This window comes from Populus trichocarpa, chromosome 6 (assembly GCF_000002775.5).
Source record: "Populus trichocarpa isolate Nisqually-1 chromosome 6, P.trichocarpa_v4.1, whole genome shotgun sequence".
Taxonomy (NCBI): domain Eukaryota; kingdom Viridiplantae; phylum Streptophyta; class Magnoliopsida; order Malpighiales; family Salicaceae; genus Populus; species Populus trichocarpa.
In genome coordinates, this window is record NC_037290.2 from 11,964,325 (window position 1) to 11,980,600 (window position 16,276).

Genomic DNA, 16,276 nt, shown 5'->3' on the forward strand with positions numbered 1-16,276 from the left:
TCTTTTTTTATACACAATAGAATTACACATTTACCCTTGAATGCAAAATATTTAATTCATTGTTGTCAAAGGTATTTTGGTCTTTTCACCTTGATTTTTTTTTTGTTAATTGTAAGTTTGGTCGAGGGTAGTTACCTAATTTATCATTAAAATAATAATTTCTTATTTAAAAAGCTACTGACACGTGCTGCATGTTGGAATCACTGCACATGCTACCCAAAGCATAAGGTAGTTTTCAATTGTCAATAATAGTCACTCGCCGTCTCAGATTATTTCTTGCCGTCTTCTTTTCCATTATAGGTGGCGTGTGTGCTCCAAATCTGGTCGGTGTATCGCTAACGACCATTTTTTTTTCCTTCCTTCATTTCTCTCTCCTACCCCCGTAAATATACTATGATCCTCATTATTTTTGTTATTTCAAATTCAGACCTTTGAGTTTTGATTGTCTTTTTTTAGTCATTTTCTCTTTTGTTGAAGTTTTGTTTGATTTCAATTTAACCCTTGGTTCTTAATTTGTATATACTATAAATATAAGATATTTCAACTCGATCATTTTACTTTTAATTTTTTATTTTTTCTTTGCTCTTTTATCAAAGTTTTTATAGCTTGTAATTTGATCCTTCAAATCAAGTTTATGATTTTTGTTTTTTCAATGATAATAGTGATTTCAATTTGGTCCCTTTTCTTTTAATTTCTTATTATTTTTCTTGGCCCTTTTGTCAGATTTTTATAATTTTCAATTCTATCCTTCAAATCAAGTTCATGGTTTTTATTTTTTTCAATAATAATAATAATAATAGTGATTAAAATAATAATATTATTAATGATAGTTGTGACAATAATAATAATAATAATAATAATAAGTGTTTTTATATATTTGTCATTAAAAAAATTATAATTCTTTTTATTTTTAATTGGGTTATTTCAGTCACATAATTTAATTGGGTTTGTTAAGATGTCCGTATTGGCTTAACTTTAATTAATTTTTTTATATATTTATTATAAATATTTTTTTATATTTTTTTATACTTATTTTCAGTATCTAAACATTATTTTTATTTGAAAAATTATGCAACCCCGCGGAGAAGCGCGGTTACATATGCTAGTAATGACTAAAAAAGAAAAACTATAACCTTACTATGGAAAGAATGCCGAATTAATAATTGTACCTTACCATAAAAAAGTTTTTTTTTTTTTTCTTAAAATGGGATACTATCCAATAAAGTTTTGATGATGCATCCATGCCCACTGATATGCACAACATCATGAATATGGACAAGCTCATTTTGCACACCAAATACTATCCAGCAAAGTGCTTATAAATTGGCTTCCACTAGAAATAAAAATGGTGTGGCTGAATAATTCTTAGATATTCAATTTACAGATTGGTCTTAGAGAGTGATTCAAAGGGAACCCTCAGGTTCCTTTTCTTGCTTTGAAAGTTGATCAATCAAGTGAAAAAGGCTTCTACATCTTTCATTAATCCGCAAGAACAACAATCCAACCTTTTTCACTTGTTTGATCGAGAGCTTTATACCCTTCCTGTGATGACCTTATGGAGGGATCCCATGGAGTCTATGCAAGTCATGGCTATTTGGCTCTGGTCGGAAAGAATGGGCTGCAAGCAGGAATGTCGTTAAGAAAATATTGTCCTTGCCTCGTATTTTAGTAAATGAACTAGCAGATGAGGCAACCATATGCCTTAAAGTTTTACCTTGCAAAGTCTTAAGGAGGTAATTTTGTATTTTTGTGAATTTAAAGTATTTAAATATAGATTTTGAATTATTTATATTAAATTTTTTTATCGAATTCTGAAGTATTTAAAAATCACACATGAACGTTGTACTTCTTTTTCTTCACTTAGGTTTTTTTTTTGAGTATTTTTTGCAAAGTTTTAATGAGATATATTTTTAGTACATGGTCTTCAAAAGAAAGTGTTATGAAATCTATAATTATATATATTAAATATTTATTAGAATTTTTAAAATTTTTACTCTTGGGTTTAATTTTTTAGTTTTCTATGATGCTCGAGTCTTCTAGTGTTCTTAAATGTTTTTATTATTTTTTTATAAATAAATTATTTGTTTTTTATTTTGAGTATTGAAATATATATAAAAAAAATTGATGAATTTCTCTTTTAAACTTTACAAGGTATTTGCTCTTTATTTCTTTTAAATAATAATAATACTAATAATAAGAAATAAGGTAGGGTTGCTTTGCCATAAAATTCTTCTTTATAGGTTTTTTTAGTAATAGAAAAACAGGAAAGAAACTTTTCGCTCATTTCAAAGCAAACAAAAAGCTTTATTTAATAAAGTTTGAGACCCAAGAGAGAATTTCTGACGCAGGACTGGTGGGTTGTTTTGCAGTAGAAAAATGGATTCTGGTTCAAATGGAGAGGAGCCCACTTCATGGGAAGAGCTTTACAATATCAATTTCATACCGTCGGAGTTGTTTCTCAAGTTCAGAAAGGAAATTGAGGGGATTCGAGTTGGTGTTAATTTAGAGGTATTATTTGGATTTCCTGCCTGTTTTGCTAGCCAAGAGACAGTATATGTTTGAAAAATGGATTATTTTGGATATTACTTGGCTTTTCTATGCTATGTTCTTAATTTATGTATGTGCTAAATGATCAATGAGAGTGAAAGTGTAAGAGTGGAAGCAAGACGGGATTTTGGTCAAGGAAACATCTTGTTGCTAGTTTGTTTTTTGTTTTTTCTTTTCGCATATCCTTTGCTGGAAATGTACCATTGTGAAAGAAAATGAGTTTTTCTGGTGTTGGTTATTCCTTTGAGATGTAGGGTACTTGTAAATATGAAGATTGATTTGTTATGGCAATCTAGTTGTATTCTAATGCTTTGTCTTTGTCTTTTTTCTATCATGGCAATATACTGTTCTGACAATTTTCTGTCTGGTAAATACCTCTGGATTTGTCCATTTTGGTAAATTTTGCTAGGTTTCCATGTTTGATGAATATCCTATTTCGACTTGAATTCTTTGACGTGGATCCTTCACAGAGAGCAATGGATTCAATGTCTGGAGAACATTTTTCTGCTATTAAAGATAGACAGCTAATTTAATCAAAGCACTAAGATGTGATCATGAAAGTTTTGAACTTTAAAGTGGAACCTTAAGCTATTGCGAGTTTGTATTGTTTGGAAAACCTGACAGGGTAGTGGGTGCAAAATGGAATAAATAAATTATTCATCGCTCCTGTTAGAGTGATGGATATTGGTAATTTGTCAAATGAACACTTGAACAATATAGATATTCCCTTTCTCATTTCTGCTGTGATTGAATGGAATTCCTTTTTTATTTTTTGATGAATGCTTGTCTATATTTTTTATGCTGTGCTATATGTGCATTACTTGTCCTGTTGTCTGTCTGGTTGTGATTTTTGGAGTCCACATTTTGATTCAGTTCTATAATGCTCCAATCAATGAATTCCAAGGCAAGATTGTTCTGAAACCCTTATCCCCGGAACGGAGGTGGAAATTCACATATGAGGCAATACATCAGGATGTACGCATTCTTTCAAAGAAGATTCCTGTTACCAAGTTTCTAAATCTCCAGGTTTGATTTGATCCTTTTCACATCTTGTGGATTTTAGCATGTAATGGCTGGTTGGTTAGTTTTAAAAAAGAGTAGTTTGTCGTTTGAGTAATTTATTGGTTGTTGAACTCATGGGTATGCATTTTTTTGGTGATCGGACCTGTAACTCTTGGAAATATAGGTTGGCATAGGCCATAATTTTCAGTTGCATTCTACTGGTTGGAATTGGAAGCTTACAACCTGTTTAGGTGGAGATGGCATATCTAGGATTCAGAATAAGACATCATTCGGGTTGTTCCCTGGCATGGATTTGCGGTTTGGATGGAGAGCAGATTATGTTATTCCAGAAATTACCGGGCAAGTTCCTGGATCTTCCACGCATTAGTTCATGAAGGAGTAGTTAATTATTAAAGTGCTATTGTTGCGTAAGAAACTAAATTTGAATAACTGTTTCTCATGTCAGGGTTACATGCTAACTTATTTAATTTGTTGCTGTGGTTTATTTATTCTCATGTTATGGATGAAACCGTATATCTTTCAGGGCTTTGGGTACTGGTGAGCCATTGTTCAACATGAACTCTGGACGACTGCAAGCATCATTAGATAGAGTTGAGGCCATTCTAACCCATCCATCACGACCGGTACTAGATGAAAAGGTAGAGTTGCCTATCCTTGTCATTTACACTAGTCATTTGGTTTCTTACTGAATTTCTGTAGAACATGGAATCCCTTAGTTTTTCCTCAAGCATTAATGAACATTCTACATGTTATTTGGAGTTATTATTTGTTGCTACTAGCTTTCATGATATGAGCAATTTTTTATCTTTTCTCAAAATTAATGACCATCCCTTTGGGACTATTGTTTGCTAGCTAATGATATGAGCACATTTACTATTTGAGAAGACATTATTCTGCTATGCTTATATCAAATCCATTCAAGACTGGTTTAGGTGAAGTTTGTACATCTCATTACTTTTGTGAAGATGCTGCAGTAAGTTATGGTATATTGTTTGTTCCAGGAGAGAAAAGTATCAAATAACTATTATTGGTGAGAGAAGGAATGATGAAAGAAATTAGGAATGTGTGGCATTTGAGGACTAAAATAGAAATAAACAAAATAATAAGAATAATATAGCCCCCCAGTGACATAAGCGTGCTCTTATGCTCAGTTGAAACTGTCACAGTTCCTAATCAAAATGGATTTCAAGGAAAAATAGTAAAATGGAATGAGCGCTTTAATTTTTCCATGTGGTTATAGAGAACATAATGATAGAGGAAATGGGTTATGGATGTTTCTCCAAGCACTCCACATTTGTAGTGTGGATATACATCTTAAATATATGTTGGATATGGAGGATTCTGCAATTATAGCATCAATTTTGGGTATCATTTCCTAGAAATTGGGATTTATGTCTTAGAGAGTTATCCCTAAAGGGGGTTTTGTTAGCAACTATGAAAATGGCGGTGCCAACTTTGAGAAGGAAAAGAAAAGGCAACATTTAGATGGGTAATAACCCCGTTCAAGAGGACAAGAGAATGGATTAGGACCTGTCCGTTTAGTTTTAGATTGGTGGCCAGCACGACGCCGCAAGCCAAACTAATTTTTTTTTTACCCTAAAAAAGAGGAGATGATTATGTTTTTAAAGAAGTAAGAGAAATTTGATAATCAAGTTAAATTTTGATTAATTTAATAATAAGATTAAACCTGAGGCAATAAAAAAAATAAATGAAAAAAAAATATTGCCCTGGGCGATGGTAGGTTAGCACGAGAAATATGTGACCTGGACATGAGATTTGTCCGGAATACATGTCTATTGTGTGTCCTAGATCTTGAGGTCAGAATAACTCGATAAAAAAATTACGATAAATAGAAAAGAAACTAAAAAAATTAAGAGATAAATGTAGATCAAAATATTTAAAAGCGCAATATAGGTTATTTATCCGGTTGTGTTTAATGAATATATTTATTAAAATCAATTTGTAATATAAATCGACAAACACATAAAATTTATTGATTAAAATAAAAAGAAAACAATTCTATATAAGGTTGCACATATTAAAAATATCATAAAAAATAAAAAAAATTAATGTTTTAAAATAAATTTAATCTATATGAAATATTTTAAAAAATTATAAATGAATCATATCAACTTCATCAAAAATTAAAGACACCTAATATAATTAAAAAAAATAATTGCTATTTAGAAAATGCTAAAAACAAATTGACATGGAAGGTGTCTTAATTAAAAAACAAACTTAAAAAATATTTAAAAAAAAGACATAAAAAAGGTATTAATTGGAGAGAAAAAAAGAAGTATCGAGAAGGGAAAAGCCTAGGAGCGTGGGCCTTGAAGCCTAGGCCTGCGTGCCTGGGCATGTTATTTTTTTCTATTTAAAGGGGCGAACCCAATTTTTTTTTGAAAAAAATAACAGGCAAATCACCTGTTGCATGTTGTGGCAAATGACATGTCGTCTGCTAGCCCAAAATGGTGGTCAGAAAATCAAGCCTACGAGTTTTTTCCCTAAAAAACCTGTTTTTCAATCCATTTTAACAACAACACACCCTACAAACACCTCTAGAACACCAAGAAATCTACCTATCAACCTAACAAACCCAAAAAACGGTCTAAGCCACAAAATCAAACCGGAAAAAATATTATATCCTTGACTTATATCTGGTTTCTTAAGCTACATTAAGGCTCAAAACAACTATCATAGGACTCCCCTCACATAGTGGAATTTATTGACATTAATTTTAACTTGTTTTGTGGTTGGAATTGTCGCTAACGAAAATCTTTCTCTCTCTTTGTTGGAATCCGGCGACTCCTCTCTCTTCTCCCTTGAATAAAGGACTGAAAAAATAACGAAAATGAAGTTTTGTACCAAAATATAACTTTCTAAAATTAAAGGGACCTGTCTTCTAATAGCAAAAAAAAGATGGGAGACTAAAATGTACTTCTCAAACAACTTGCAAAGCCGCCCCTTATGTTACTTGTGATTTTCACTTCAGTCCTCTGTCTAGCAATTAAACGCTCTATCCTAAAAAACAAGTAATTGGGTGCTAATTTGAGCTCAAAAAGACTCAATTGTGCAAAATAAAAGTTTAAGGATCAAATTAAAAAAAAAAAAAAATCATTGTTCCTATTCACAATTATTTTTGGGAGAATGAATAGTGTTTTGTGCTACAGTAAAAACACTATGCCCTTTAGTTTCTTTTAATCAATAATAATTGTTATTGTCTATTCCTTTAATTTGCAGATGAAAAGCCAAAATTTCATCTTGTTTCTTATCTTATTGCCTGTTTAACGTATAGGCAGGGAACTGTTTAAAGCTTTTTCGCGAATTGCTCAGTGCCCTATTTTTAGCCGCCTGAAAAGCTATCTTGTTCAAGACTGGCGACTTTTTTTTATTGAACAATGACAGATTTTCTTGTTTTCAAATAAAACGATAGAGATAAACAATAAAAGACCCTGTCCTCAAGAAAACTGACAACTGGGGCATTTTCATTATTAAATTATTCTTTTAGTTAAACAGATAAGGGTGATAGGACGTAATGGAGACTTGGGGGATTTAATAGATGAAACTATAACTTCCGGTTCTAATCAGAGACAAATGCTACAAATATATTGGATGATTTGAATACCGTGTACCTAGTAGTCTCCTGGAGGTGAAAAATGGAGAACTTCCATGGTTGATTCTTTAAATAATTTTTCAATGTTTCCCTTTTTCCGCACAGAACTTCATATTGAACCGAACGTGGCAGGAAAAGGATGCTCAGCATGCATGGGATTTGAAAGACCCTGACCAGTGAAAGATTTGCTATCGAAGTCCATATGGTGGTCCAATCAATGTTGGGATCATTTGGCTGCTAATTGGGACGCAGGAGGAAAATAGTAAAGCAAATATTGCAGTATTCCTGGGAATTTAAGAAGATTACTGTCACGGATCTTTTTCTTATTGAACTATGAATGGATGTACAGATGCAGCTGGGCTTTGCTTCGATGAGGGGTTTTTTTTTTTTTTTTTAATGAACAAGTTGAGGGTCTTGCCACCCTTTCTTCCATGTATCTGCAATCAAAATGGTGTGGGTTCTTGCTACGGAGGCCATCGTGTATAGTTTTGCCAGATTTTGAATAACACCTGCACGTTTTCTTGGTAAGAAAGAAGGTCAAGCCAGATAAGTTGTACCGATGAGATGCACTGATGAATTTGTAGCACAAAGGAGAGACGAATGTAGAAAGATTTGCAACGAGATGATGATTAAACCGGAGACTACTTGCAATTCAATCACAAAACAAATCAATTTATGCATAAAAAAAAAAGTATCTTTCTTTTTATCATGTGTGGAGGCAAGTAATTTCCTAGCAGAACTGGGAATATTTTCAATATTGTTTGTATATATATATTGATTGAGATCAAGTCTCCTTTTCTTCATAATCTTGATTTTAAGATTTGAATTGCCTTTATTATTGGAGAAAACAAATATTTTCAAGTCAATTACTTCTTATTTTTCATAAAAGAAAGTCAATCTCTAAACTAAAAGTTGATTATTTAAGATTTATTCCTGTTTGTTTTTGCGTTCAAAAATATTTTTAAAAAAATTTAAATTTTATTTTATTTTTTTCTTCGCTTCAAATTAATATTTTTTTTAGTGTTTTCAGATTATTTTGATGCGCTGATATAAAAAATAATTTTTAAAAAATTAAAAAAAATATTTTTTTAATATTGTTTTAAATAAAAAATACTTTAAAAAGCAATCGCAATTACATTTTCAAATTCCAAACAACCTATTGTTAATATACTTACCATTTGAAAGATGGTGGACTGAGAGCATTCAAAATCAATGTCTATTTTTGATTTTTCTACTTCCTGAGCTTCAATTCCAACCATTTAAAAAGTCTGTTTTTGATTTTTCTACTTCCTGAGCTTCAATTCCAACCATTTAAAAACAAAATCTTATCGTTGAAAATTGATTCCTAATATTTGAAAATTATTCAAAACTCTCCATAAATTTTATTCCTAGTTCCAAAATGAAAATTGTTATTCGATTTTTATCGCTTGAAAACCGGTCCTCTCCTTGAAAATCTAAGTGCTGATTCTTGTAAAATCAGCTTCTATCCCTAAAAATGAGTTATATTCTCTGGAATTTAATCATACTATTATTAATGTCAATTCCTACTCTCTGAATATGTTTTCTTACCTTCTAGAACTTGACTACAATCCTTACAAGTCTTTGAAAATAGCACTCATACCATTTCTAAAACATAGTTAAAAATTAAAACAATATTCTTCGTCTTTATAATAAGATTTTCATGTCTTTTTTCAAAAAAAAAAACAAAAAAAAAATCTTTTTGTTTTTCTTGCAATGTACATAATTAGTTGTTTCAACTAAAAAAACTGTTGTTTTTTTATTTGAAAATAAAATCAATTTACTATATGATAAAATAAAAACCGATTATAAAAGTGAAATTATAATAAATCATAGCCTAAAATCATTTTCTATTTTTTTTATTTTGATTGATTATATTTTGTAACTTGACTAAAAAATCCTTAAAAAAATGCAGAAAAAGTAATATTGGATCTTATACACTAATATTTATATTTTAATATTATGAAATAAAAGTATCTTGTCCTTTCAAAATTATTTTTAAGAAGGTTTGTTTCCTCTGTGGTCTCAGGTTCGAGCCCTGTAGTTGCTCATATAATGGCCACTGGAGGCTTATATGGTCATTAACTTCAGGGCCCGTGGGATTAGTCGAGGTGCACGCAAGCTGACCCGGACACCCACGTTAAACTAAAAAAAAAAAAATTACTTTTAAGAGTTCATATATATATATATATATATATATATATATATATATATATATATATATTATTTGAGGAAACTTCACCCTTTAAAAAACGCCCTTTATAAGCTCAAATGAGCGAGGAAACCCCAGATGCAAAGTAGAAAACTTCAAAGTAGAATTTTTCTAAAGATATAAATCCTTTCATCGTAGAGAGTCAAAAGATAACATGTATAACATAATAACCAAGGGACTCCTATGAAAAAATAAATAAATAAAACTAAGGCCAATTTAATAATTTGCTGAGTTTTGATTTAGATGTAGAAGGTATGAGTGCTTCTATTTTCTTTGTTATTAATCTCTATTTTATTAGGGGTTTGAGAGTAAGTTTTTATCTGTTTTTTTATTAAAATTTAATTTTTTAATGTTTTTAAATCATTTTATTGTGCTCATATTAAAAATAAACTTTAAAAAATAAAAAATATATATTATTTTGATATTGTTCTAAATAAAAAATATTTTAAAAACAATAAATGCTTAAATATTCTCTTGTTATATCAAAAGATTTAAACAATTGTTTGGGTTTTTTTAAAAGTGAGACATGCGCATGCTGAGAGTTTTCTACACGATCAAGTTGTTGTGCTATGGTGTGAAGAAATTGATCCGTTAGTGTGTGTGTATATATAATATATATATATATATATATATATATATATATATATAAGTATTTTTTATTTAAAAATATATTAAAATAATATTTTTTTATAAAAAAATATTTTTTATATCAATAATTTAGCATATTAAAATGATCTAAAAATACCAAAAAAAATATTAATTTAAAGTAAAGAAAAAAATAATAAAATTTTAAATTTTTTTAAAAGCACTTTTTAAAAGGTAAAAACAAACATGATATTAAAATAAATTTTATAATTATTATTATTATTATTGTCCATGATATTAATCATTTTAAAAGGTAATCCGATGACAATCCTGTCGTTATGATCTTTTTGAATTTCTTGCAGGGGTGGATGAACAGAGTTAACTTGACTTTTGGTTGTTCTTTAAGAATATTAGACATTATTTATCTTATCCAGGCCGACCACCACTAACCTTAAAATTTAGATGGTCTTTTATCTTAGAAAGATTTATCCGGTTAACACCGGTCCTGTTTCGTCCATTTTTATTATTATTTCTAAGTAATATATATATATCTAAGTCTGTTTATATGAAATTCTTGTTCTTGTTTGGCTAGCTCTTTGATACTAATTGTTATTGTTTTACAACTTTTACTACTAAAAAAGGATGAAATTCAAACCAATTTTGATTGTTATAAACTATTTAAAATAAAATAAAGATCATGGACTAAATTAAAAACAAAAATAAGTTGAGGGGTTGATTTGAAATATTGCAAGACACAAAATCAAGAAAAAGAAGGGACTTGAAGAAACCAAACTAAAATTCTGCTTTGTACACATGTCATCATGGCTTGAAGAAGATTTCAAGATAGATGCAGAGACACCTCGAAACAAAATAAAATTTCATAATTTTTCAACCTAATAAATACTACCATGGCCAGCCAGCCACCCTTGTGTTTTGACAATCGATTATTAGATCCCTAAAATGAGATTTCAATTTAATCAAACTAATATTTGCACTATCAATTTTATTTAACCCTAACTTATTTTTTCTTTTAAAAAACAACCATCAAATTCAAAATAATATGAAATTAGTTGAAGATAACACCTTTCACCTTCTCCATTTAACCCAGTTTAGTAGGTTTTGATGATAAAACTCAAGAACAACCCTTCCTCTTCAAATTGATGAACTCTTTCTAACAACCCATTTCTTCCAATTTCTCTCTCAATCTAACTACAATAACTTACCCACTAACACCCATGGATTTCCTTTGAAAGAGAAGAAGAAATTTCAGCTCTCTCCCTTTTCTTTTATCTTTTTTAGTTTAACGTGGATGTCCGGGTCAGCTTGCGCGCACCTCGACTAATCCCACGGGCCCTGAAGTTAACGACCATGTAAGCATCTAGTGGCCATCATATGAGCAACCACAGGGCTCGAACCTGAGACTATAGAGGGAGCAAACCTCTTGGTCCCAAGCTCTTAACACTAGCCACCACCTAGATGGTTCTCTCCCTTTTCTTTTTGAAGCTTAAACATTCAACCTAGGAGAATTAGAGAAAGTTTTCAGCTCTCTCTCCTCTTAAGAATCATGTGGCACCTGAGGACTAAATATATAGTGAAATCAAGTGGTAAGTAGCTACTAATGTACATTATGTACTCTTACAAGTTTGAATCCAACCACCAACAACTATTAAATATTATTAATTTTCTTTTTAGAAAATAAAACTTTAATTAAGGATAAAAATTTAATTTGAACTCGATGGATACTGATCTGACCTGAATAAATGATTATTTTTTGGACTCAATAAATAATGAGTAGAATATGGATATTATCAAATCCGACCGAGCCTAACCGGAAATATATATTTATAATATATAAATATATTTGTAGAATATTTAGATTTATATTTATAATATGGATATTGTCAAACTTTTTTTTCTTTTTTTTTCTTTTAATTATTGAAGTATAATGAATGGGAGAGCATCATGTAAGCCACTCACAAAATGAGGGGGGCAGACAGGAAGAGGAAGAGCCACGTGTTCCTCTCTGACAACGAAATAAAAAACAAGAGCCGCTACTGGTTTCCCATACCATTCTATTTCTCTGTGTGCCTCCCCCAATCACTTGTGCTGGACGCCACACAACACAAACCCTTCGTCGTAGATGATGTTTTTTTTTTCTCTTGATTATTACAGTAAAAATTATTTTTTAAGGAATATATTAAAATAATATTATTTTTATTTTTTAAATTTATTTTAAATATAAACACATCAAAACAATTAAAAAAACATTCAAATAAATTAATTTGAAGCTAAAAGATTTTAAAAACACAATTGGATCACAATGCCAAATAAAACTATATTTCATTTTAATAAAACACATACCCGGTTTTTTTTTTTTTTAAATTCATCCTTATATTATAAAATTAGATAGATAGATTTTAGTTTTTCATTGATCTATCATTTATGAATTTTTTTCTTTAACATGATTCATAAGTTAAGCAAAAATAAATAGTTAGAGATTAATAGAAGCTTGTTAAAAACCACAAATAAATAAAATAAATTACAATCCCTAAATATGTTAAATATATAAATATATAGTGATACACTAATATTTACCCTTGAAGAATAAATAAATAAATACAATTCTTATCTCTCATAAACCCTAAAAATAATTATTTTCCTCCCAAAAAAACTCAAAAATAATTATTTCTAAAAACTATTTGGTTCATTCCAAACTTAAAAAAAAAAAAAAAATTGTTTCCCCCAAATATCATAAAACTCGTCCCCCCTTAACCCAGAGATGGATTTGGAGGGAAAATCTTTTTCTTAACCCTTAAGTAATCACCCTTAGAAAAATTGTTTCTCCCCAAACCCTAAAAATATTAATATAATAATATATATTTAAATATTTTAAAATCCATATGAAATTGTAGGGGAACGAATTTAATTAAAACTTTGAAAAAGAAGAACTAATTTGAATTCTTTATTATTTTTGAAGTGATGAGTGTATTAATTATTTTATTTTGGTGAAGGATGGAAAAGTCTTTTGGACCATCAAATAAGATTTTTAATTATCCACAACATATTTATTTAAAAGAATAAAAAATAAAGAAAGGGCAGTTCGTCTTATCCATGACACACGTATGTCCCACCCTTTAGATATGTACAGCCTGTCTGTATAGAAAGGAGCCTTCAACACCTCCTTCTTCTTCCTCTTTTAGATTCTCTCTCTTTTATTTTTATTTTTATTTCTTTTGCGTGGGGGTTTCCTTTGAATTTTTTCTGTTATTTTCTTTCCCTTTCTCTTATTCTTTGTAACATGAATAACACCAGTACTGAAATTTAACCAAGCTCTCATGTTGACTGTTTCCCTTCACAAACCTGAATTCTTGAGCTTTTCCCATTTTGGATTCAGGGATCTTCACAAATTCAGTAGAATTCCTTCATCTTGGACAATGTAAGTTCTTGCCCATGCCCGTCTTTTCTCTTCTTTTCTTTTAGTAAATAAATAATTCATGATAATTAAGAAAAATACTACATGGGTTTTTTTGGGAGCCAACAGAGCTATGAGTAATTATTCTGGGTCTTCTGAAACAAGAAAGAAGGAAGAGCTATCAATACAGGTCCCAGCAACATCTATTTCTTCATCGGAAACACAGAGGTTTGCTGGTTCTGATCTGCGATTTGACCGACTTCAAGTGCCAGAAAAGGAGTTGATGCATGACAGAAAGTTTGAATTTGGGCAATTTGTGGCAAGAGAAGCTGTGATAGATGAGGAATATTGGGTATGTCATCCCTTCCTATCTACACCCTTGTTCAAATTCTACATGGGTTATTATGTGCCTTTCCTTCCCTTTTCATCTTTATTCACTTGGCTCGCTCTATTTTTTATTTATTCAACTGATGCAAAAGAAAATTTTGAAGAAAAAACATGGTGAGTATTGTTTTGCATGTTTTATGTTAGTTAAGTATTTTGTTCCTTTGCCTCCTAATATCTCTGGCCCATCCAGCAAGACCAAAAAATTAAAAATTAAAAAAAAAATCTGTCCTTTATATCCTTTGTCCTTTCCTTTATATCACACCCCCCCCCCCCCCCCACTCTTCTTGTTTGTGTTCATAAATAGCTTGTGTTTGTTGTGGTGATGGTTGCTCTCTTATTCCGTGGCAGACAGCAGCATGGCTGCGAGCAGAAAGTCACTGGGAGGGTAGAAATGACCGGTGCGCAATTCATCTCAAACAAACTGGAATTTACTGATGTGCACTGTGTTTCGTTTTAAGTGTTAAAATAATAAGAAATGATAAGACCAAATGAGGCAACTTGAATTGTGTTTTTACTGTTAAAAAAATATGCTTTTGACTGCTTAAAACTAAAGCTGGTTGAGAATACAAAGAAAATGATGTAGGGCAATGGTTTTAACTGAGTTCTTCAACATGTTATCCTGGATTTTAGTCAAAATGGAGTCTAGTTATATGTCCTTCCATTTGATGCCCATTATTTGCATTTTTTAAACGATTTAGCCCCCCCCACCCCCATATTAATGAGGTCTCTGGAGGAGATACCCTGGTGAGGTTCTTCTCAGGACCTCATTTGAGGTCGGTATTAATGTGTGTATGGATGGAAGAGATGGGCATTACTAATAGAAGCTATCCCTGATTGACACAGATATGTTGATAACCACAAAAGGAAATTTGCAGAGCAGGTAGGAGTGGATATTTTTCCTTTTCGGTTGCTTTTTAATGTCTTCTGTGGCATAAAATTCTTACCTTTTCTCGTATTATGCAGGAATTCCATGCCATAAAAAGGCGTCGGACAAGCCTGCATGGACAAAAATGTAGATGCATTATTATGGTATGATGTCTTACAAGATCTTATATCAGTTCTCTTTAGTAAAAATAAGAGAACAGGAACAAAAAAAAAGCTGAACAAATTGAAGCCCAATATCCAGGCTGGAGTTGATTTAATTGAAAGTGTTCTCAATTTATCTTCAGTCTTCACTATGATAAAAAGAAAAAAAGAAAGATTGCTGCCTTTTTTTTCTCCCTCTATACACGTGCTTTTATTGAAGCTTAGACCAATCACTCACATATCAAATTATCAGGTTAGGAAGGAAGACAAACATGTAAAACGTACTGTACTGAAAGGTGTAGTCGGAACTCTTGATTTGAGTGTCAGGTGCTTACTGCATGGAGAGACCTTTCCAGGGGTATGATGCTTTCTATTTAAATTTGAAGTGCCAATCTATTAGTCCATCAACCTGATCAAATGGTTTCATTAACTTGGCAATGGAGTTGATGCCCTCCACAGGAACGGGTGAAGGCTCCTCTCTTCTGCAGCATCCACGGTACAGGCCCAAATAGATATGGTTATGTTGCCAACTTGTGTGTTGCTAAATCAGCACGGCGCCAGGGAATTGCAACCAACATGCTGCATTTTGCTATCGAGTTGGTCAAATCTAATGGTAGATAATCTGTGTAACTTCCTTTAGAATTTTCTGAACTGGTGAAGTATAATGTGGATTTGGTTAAAAATTTCTCTTCTATCAAATCCTTGTGTCACAGGTATAGAACATGCATATGTGCATGTGCATAGAAACAACACTCCTGCACAGAAACTGTACGAAAAGATGGGATTTGAGGTAATACCATCAGAGTTACTCATTTGTGCCTCTAGTTTTAATGAACATGAAATTCTGACAAAGCCTCCACATTCTCTGTCAGATTGTTGAAGCGGCAAGCTCTCAATTAGTAGAAGAGCAGACTTACCTCCTATGTTGTAAGGCATAAAAATTCTTCTCTAAGCGAATTCCTTGCGCGTAAAATAGAAATCATTGTATACAAGCATTGTAGAATACTTTATAGGTAACTATAGCTGGAGGTTGTCATCCCAGAAGCAGAGTCATGTGACCACACCGCTCATTGCGAGCTTGCTTTAGCTATTGTTTGCAAAATCCACAATTTCACTGATGATGAATATACAAGGATATCTCGTTCTTGTTGTGTTTCCAAGGTATGTGATCCGGTCTTATGAGGGATGTGTTCTATTAACAGGAATAAGCACTAGCTAATGCATGTTGCATTGAGTTATGTGATGAAGGTAATAGTAATAACCTGATAAAAAGGAACCGCCTACTCTGCTTTACCTGGTAGAACATAATCTAATGCTCAGAACCAAAAAACTGAGACAGAATATGATTTCTGCATCTATATATATATAGTGCTTATCTAGAAGCATAAACGAGATGCTATTTTTCACACGAATGAACCATGACTCAGCGCTCAAACCACGGAGAGTGGTGCGG

At 31.3% G+C, this 16,276-nt stretch overlaps 2 protein-coding genes across 5 annotated transcripts; both read left to right on the plus strand.

The window, feature by feature from the left end:
* Positions 1-2,246: 2,246 nt before the first annotated feature.
* Positions 2,247-7,822, plus strand: LOC18100337 (uncharacterized). Of its 2 annotated transcripts, none has more exons than XM_024603020.2 (5): positions 2,247-2,508; positions 3,421-3,573; positions 3,734-3,909; positions 4,094-4,208; positions 7,316-7,822. In XM_024603020.2, exons 1-5 carry the CDS (start codon positions 2,377-2,379, stop codon positions 7,361-7,363), a joined length of 624 nt encoding a protein of 207 aa, XP_024458788.1. In that variant the 5' UTR covers positions 2,247-2,376; the 3' UTR covers positions 7,364-7,822. The 2 variants fall into 2 exon arrangements, with proteins under 2 accessions (XP_024458788.1, XP_006381624.2); XM_006381562.3 differs by having other exon boundaries at positions 2,248-2,508; positions 7,289-7,822.
* A 5,342-nt stretch (positions 7,823-13,164) lies between these two features.
* LOC18100338 (uncharacterized) lies at positions 13,165-15,978 on the plus strand. Of its 3 annotated transcripts, XM_024603684.2 has the most exons (9): positions 13,168-13,434; positions 13,540-13,762; positions 14,146-14,195; positions 14,641-14,677; positions 14,761-14,826; positions 15,077-15,181; positions 15,283-15,436; positions 15,537-15,613; positions 15,696-15,978. In XM_024603684.2, the coding sequence occupies exons 1-9, from the start codon at positions 13,334-13,336 to the stop codon at positions 15,759-15,761; spliced, it is 879 nt and encodes a 292-aa protein (XP_024459452.1). In that variant the 5' UTR covers positions 13,168-13,333; the 3' UTR covers positions 15,762-15,978. The 3 variants fall into 3 exon arrangements, with proteins under 3 accessions (XP_024459453.1, XP_024459454.1, XP_024459452.1); XM_024603685.2 differs by lacking the exons at positions 14,146-14,195; positions 14,641-14,677 and having other exon boundaries at positions 13,165-13,434; XM_024603686.2 differs by lacking the exons at positions 14,146-14,195; positions 14,641-14,677; positions 14,761-14,826 and having other exon boundaries at positions 13,166-13,434.
* The last annotated feature ends 298 nt before the right edge of the window (positions 15,979-16,276 follow it).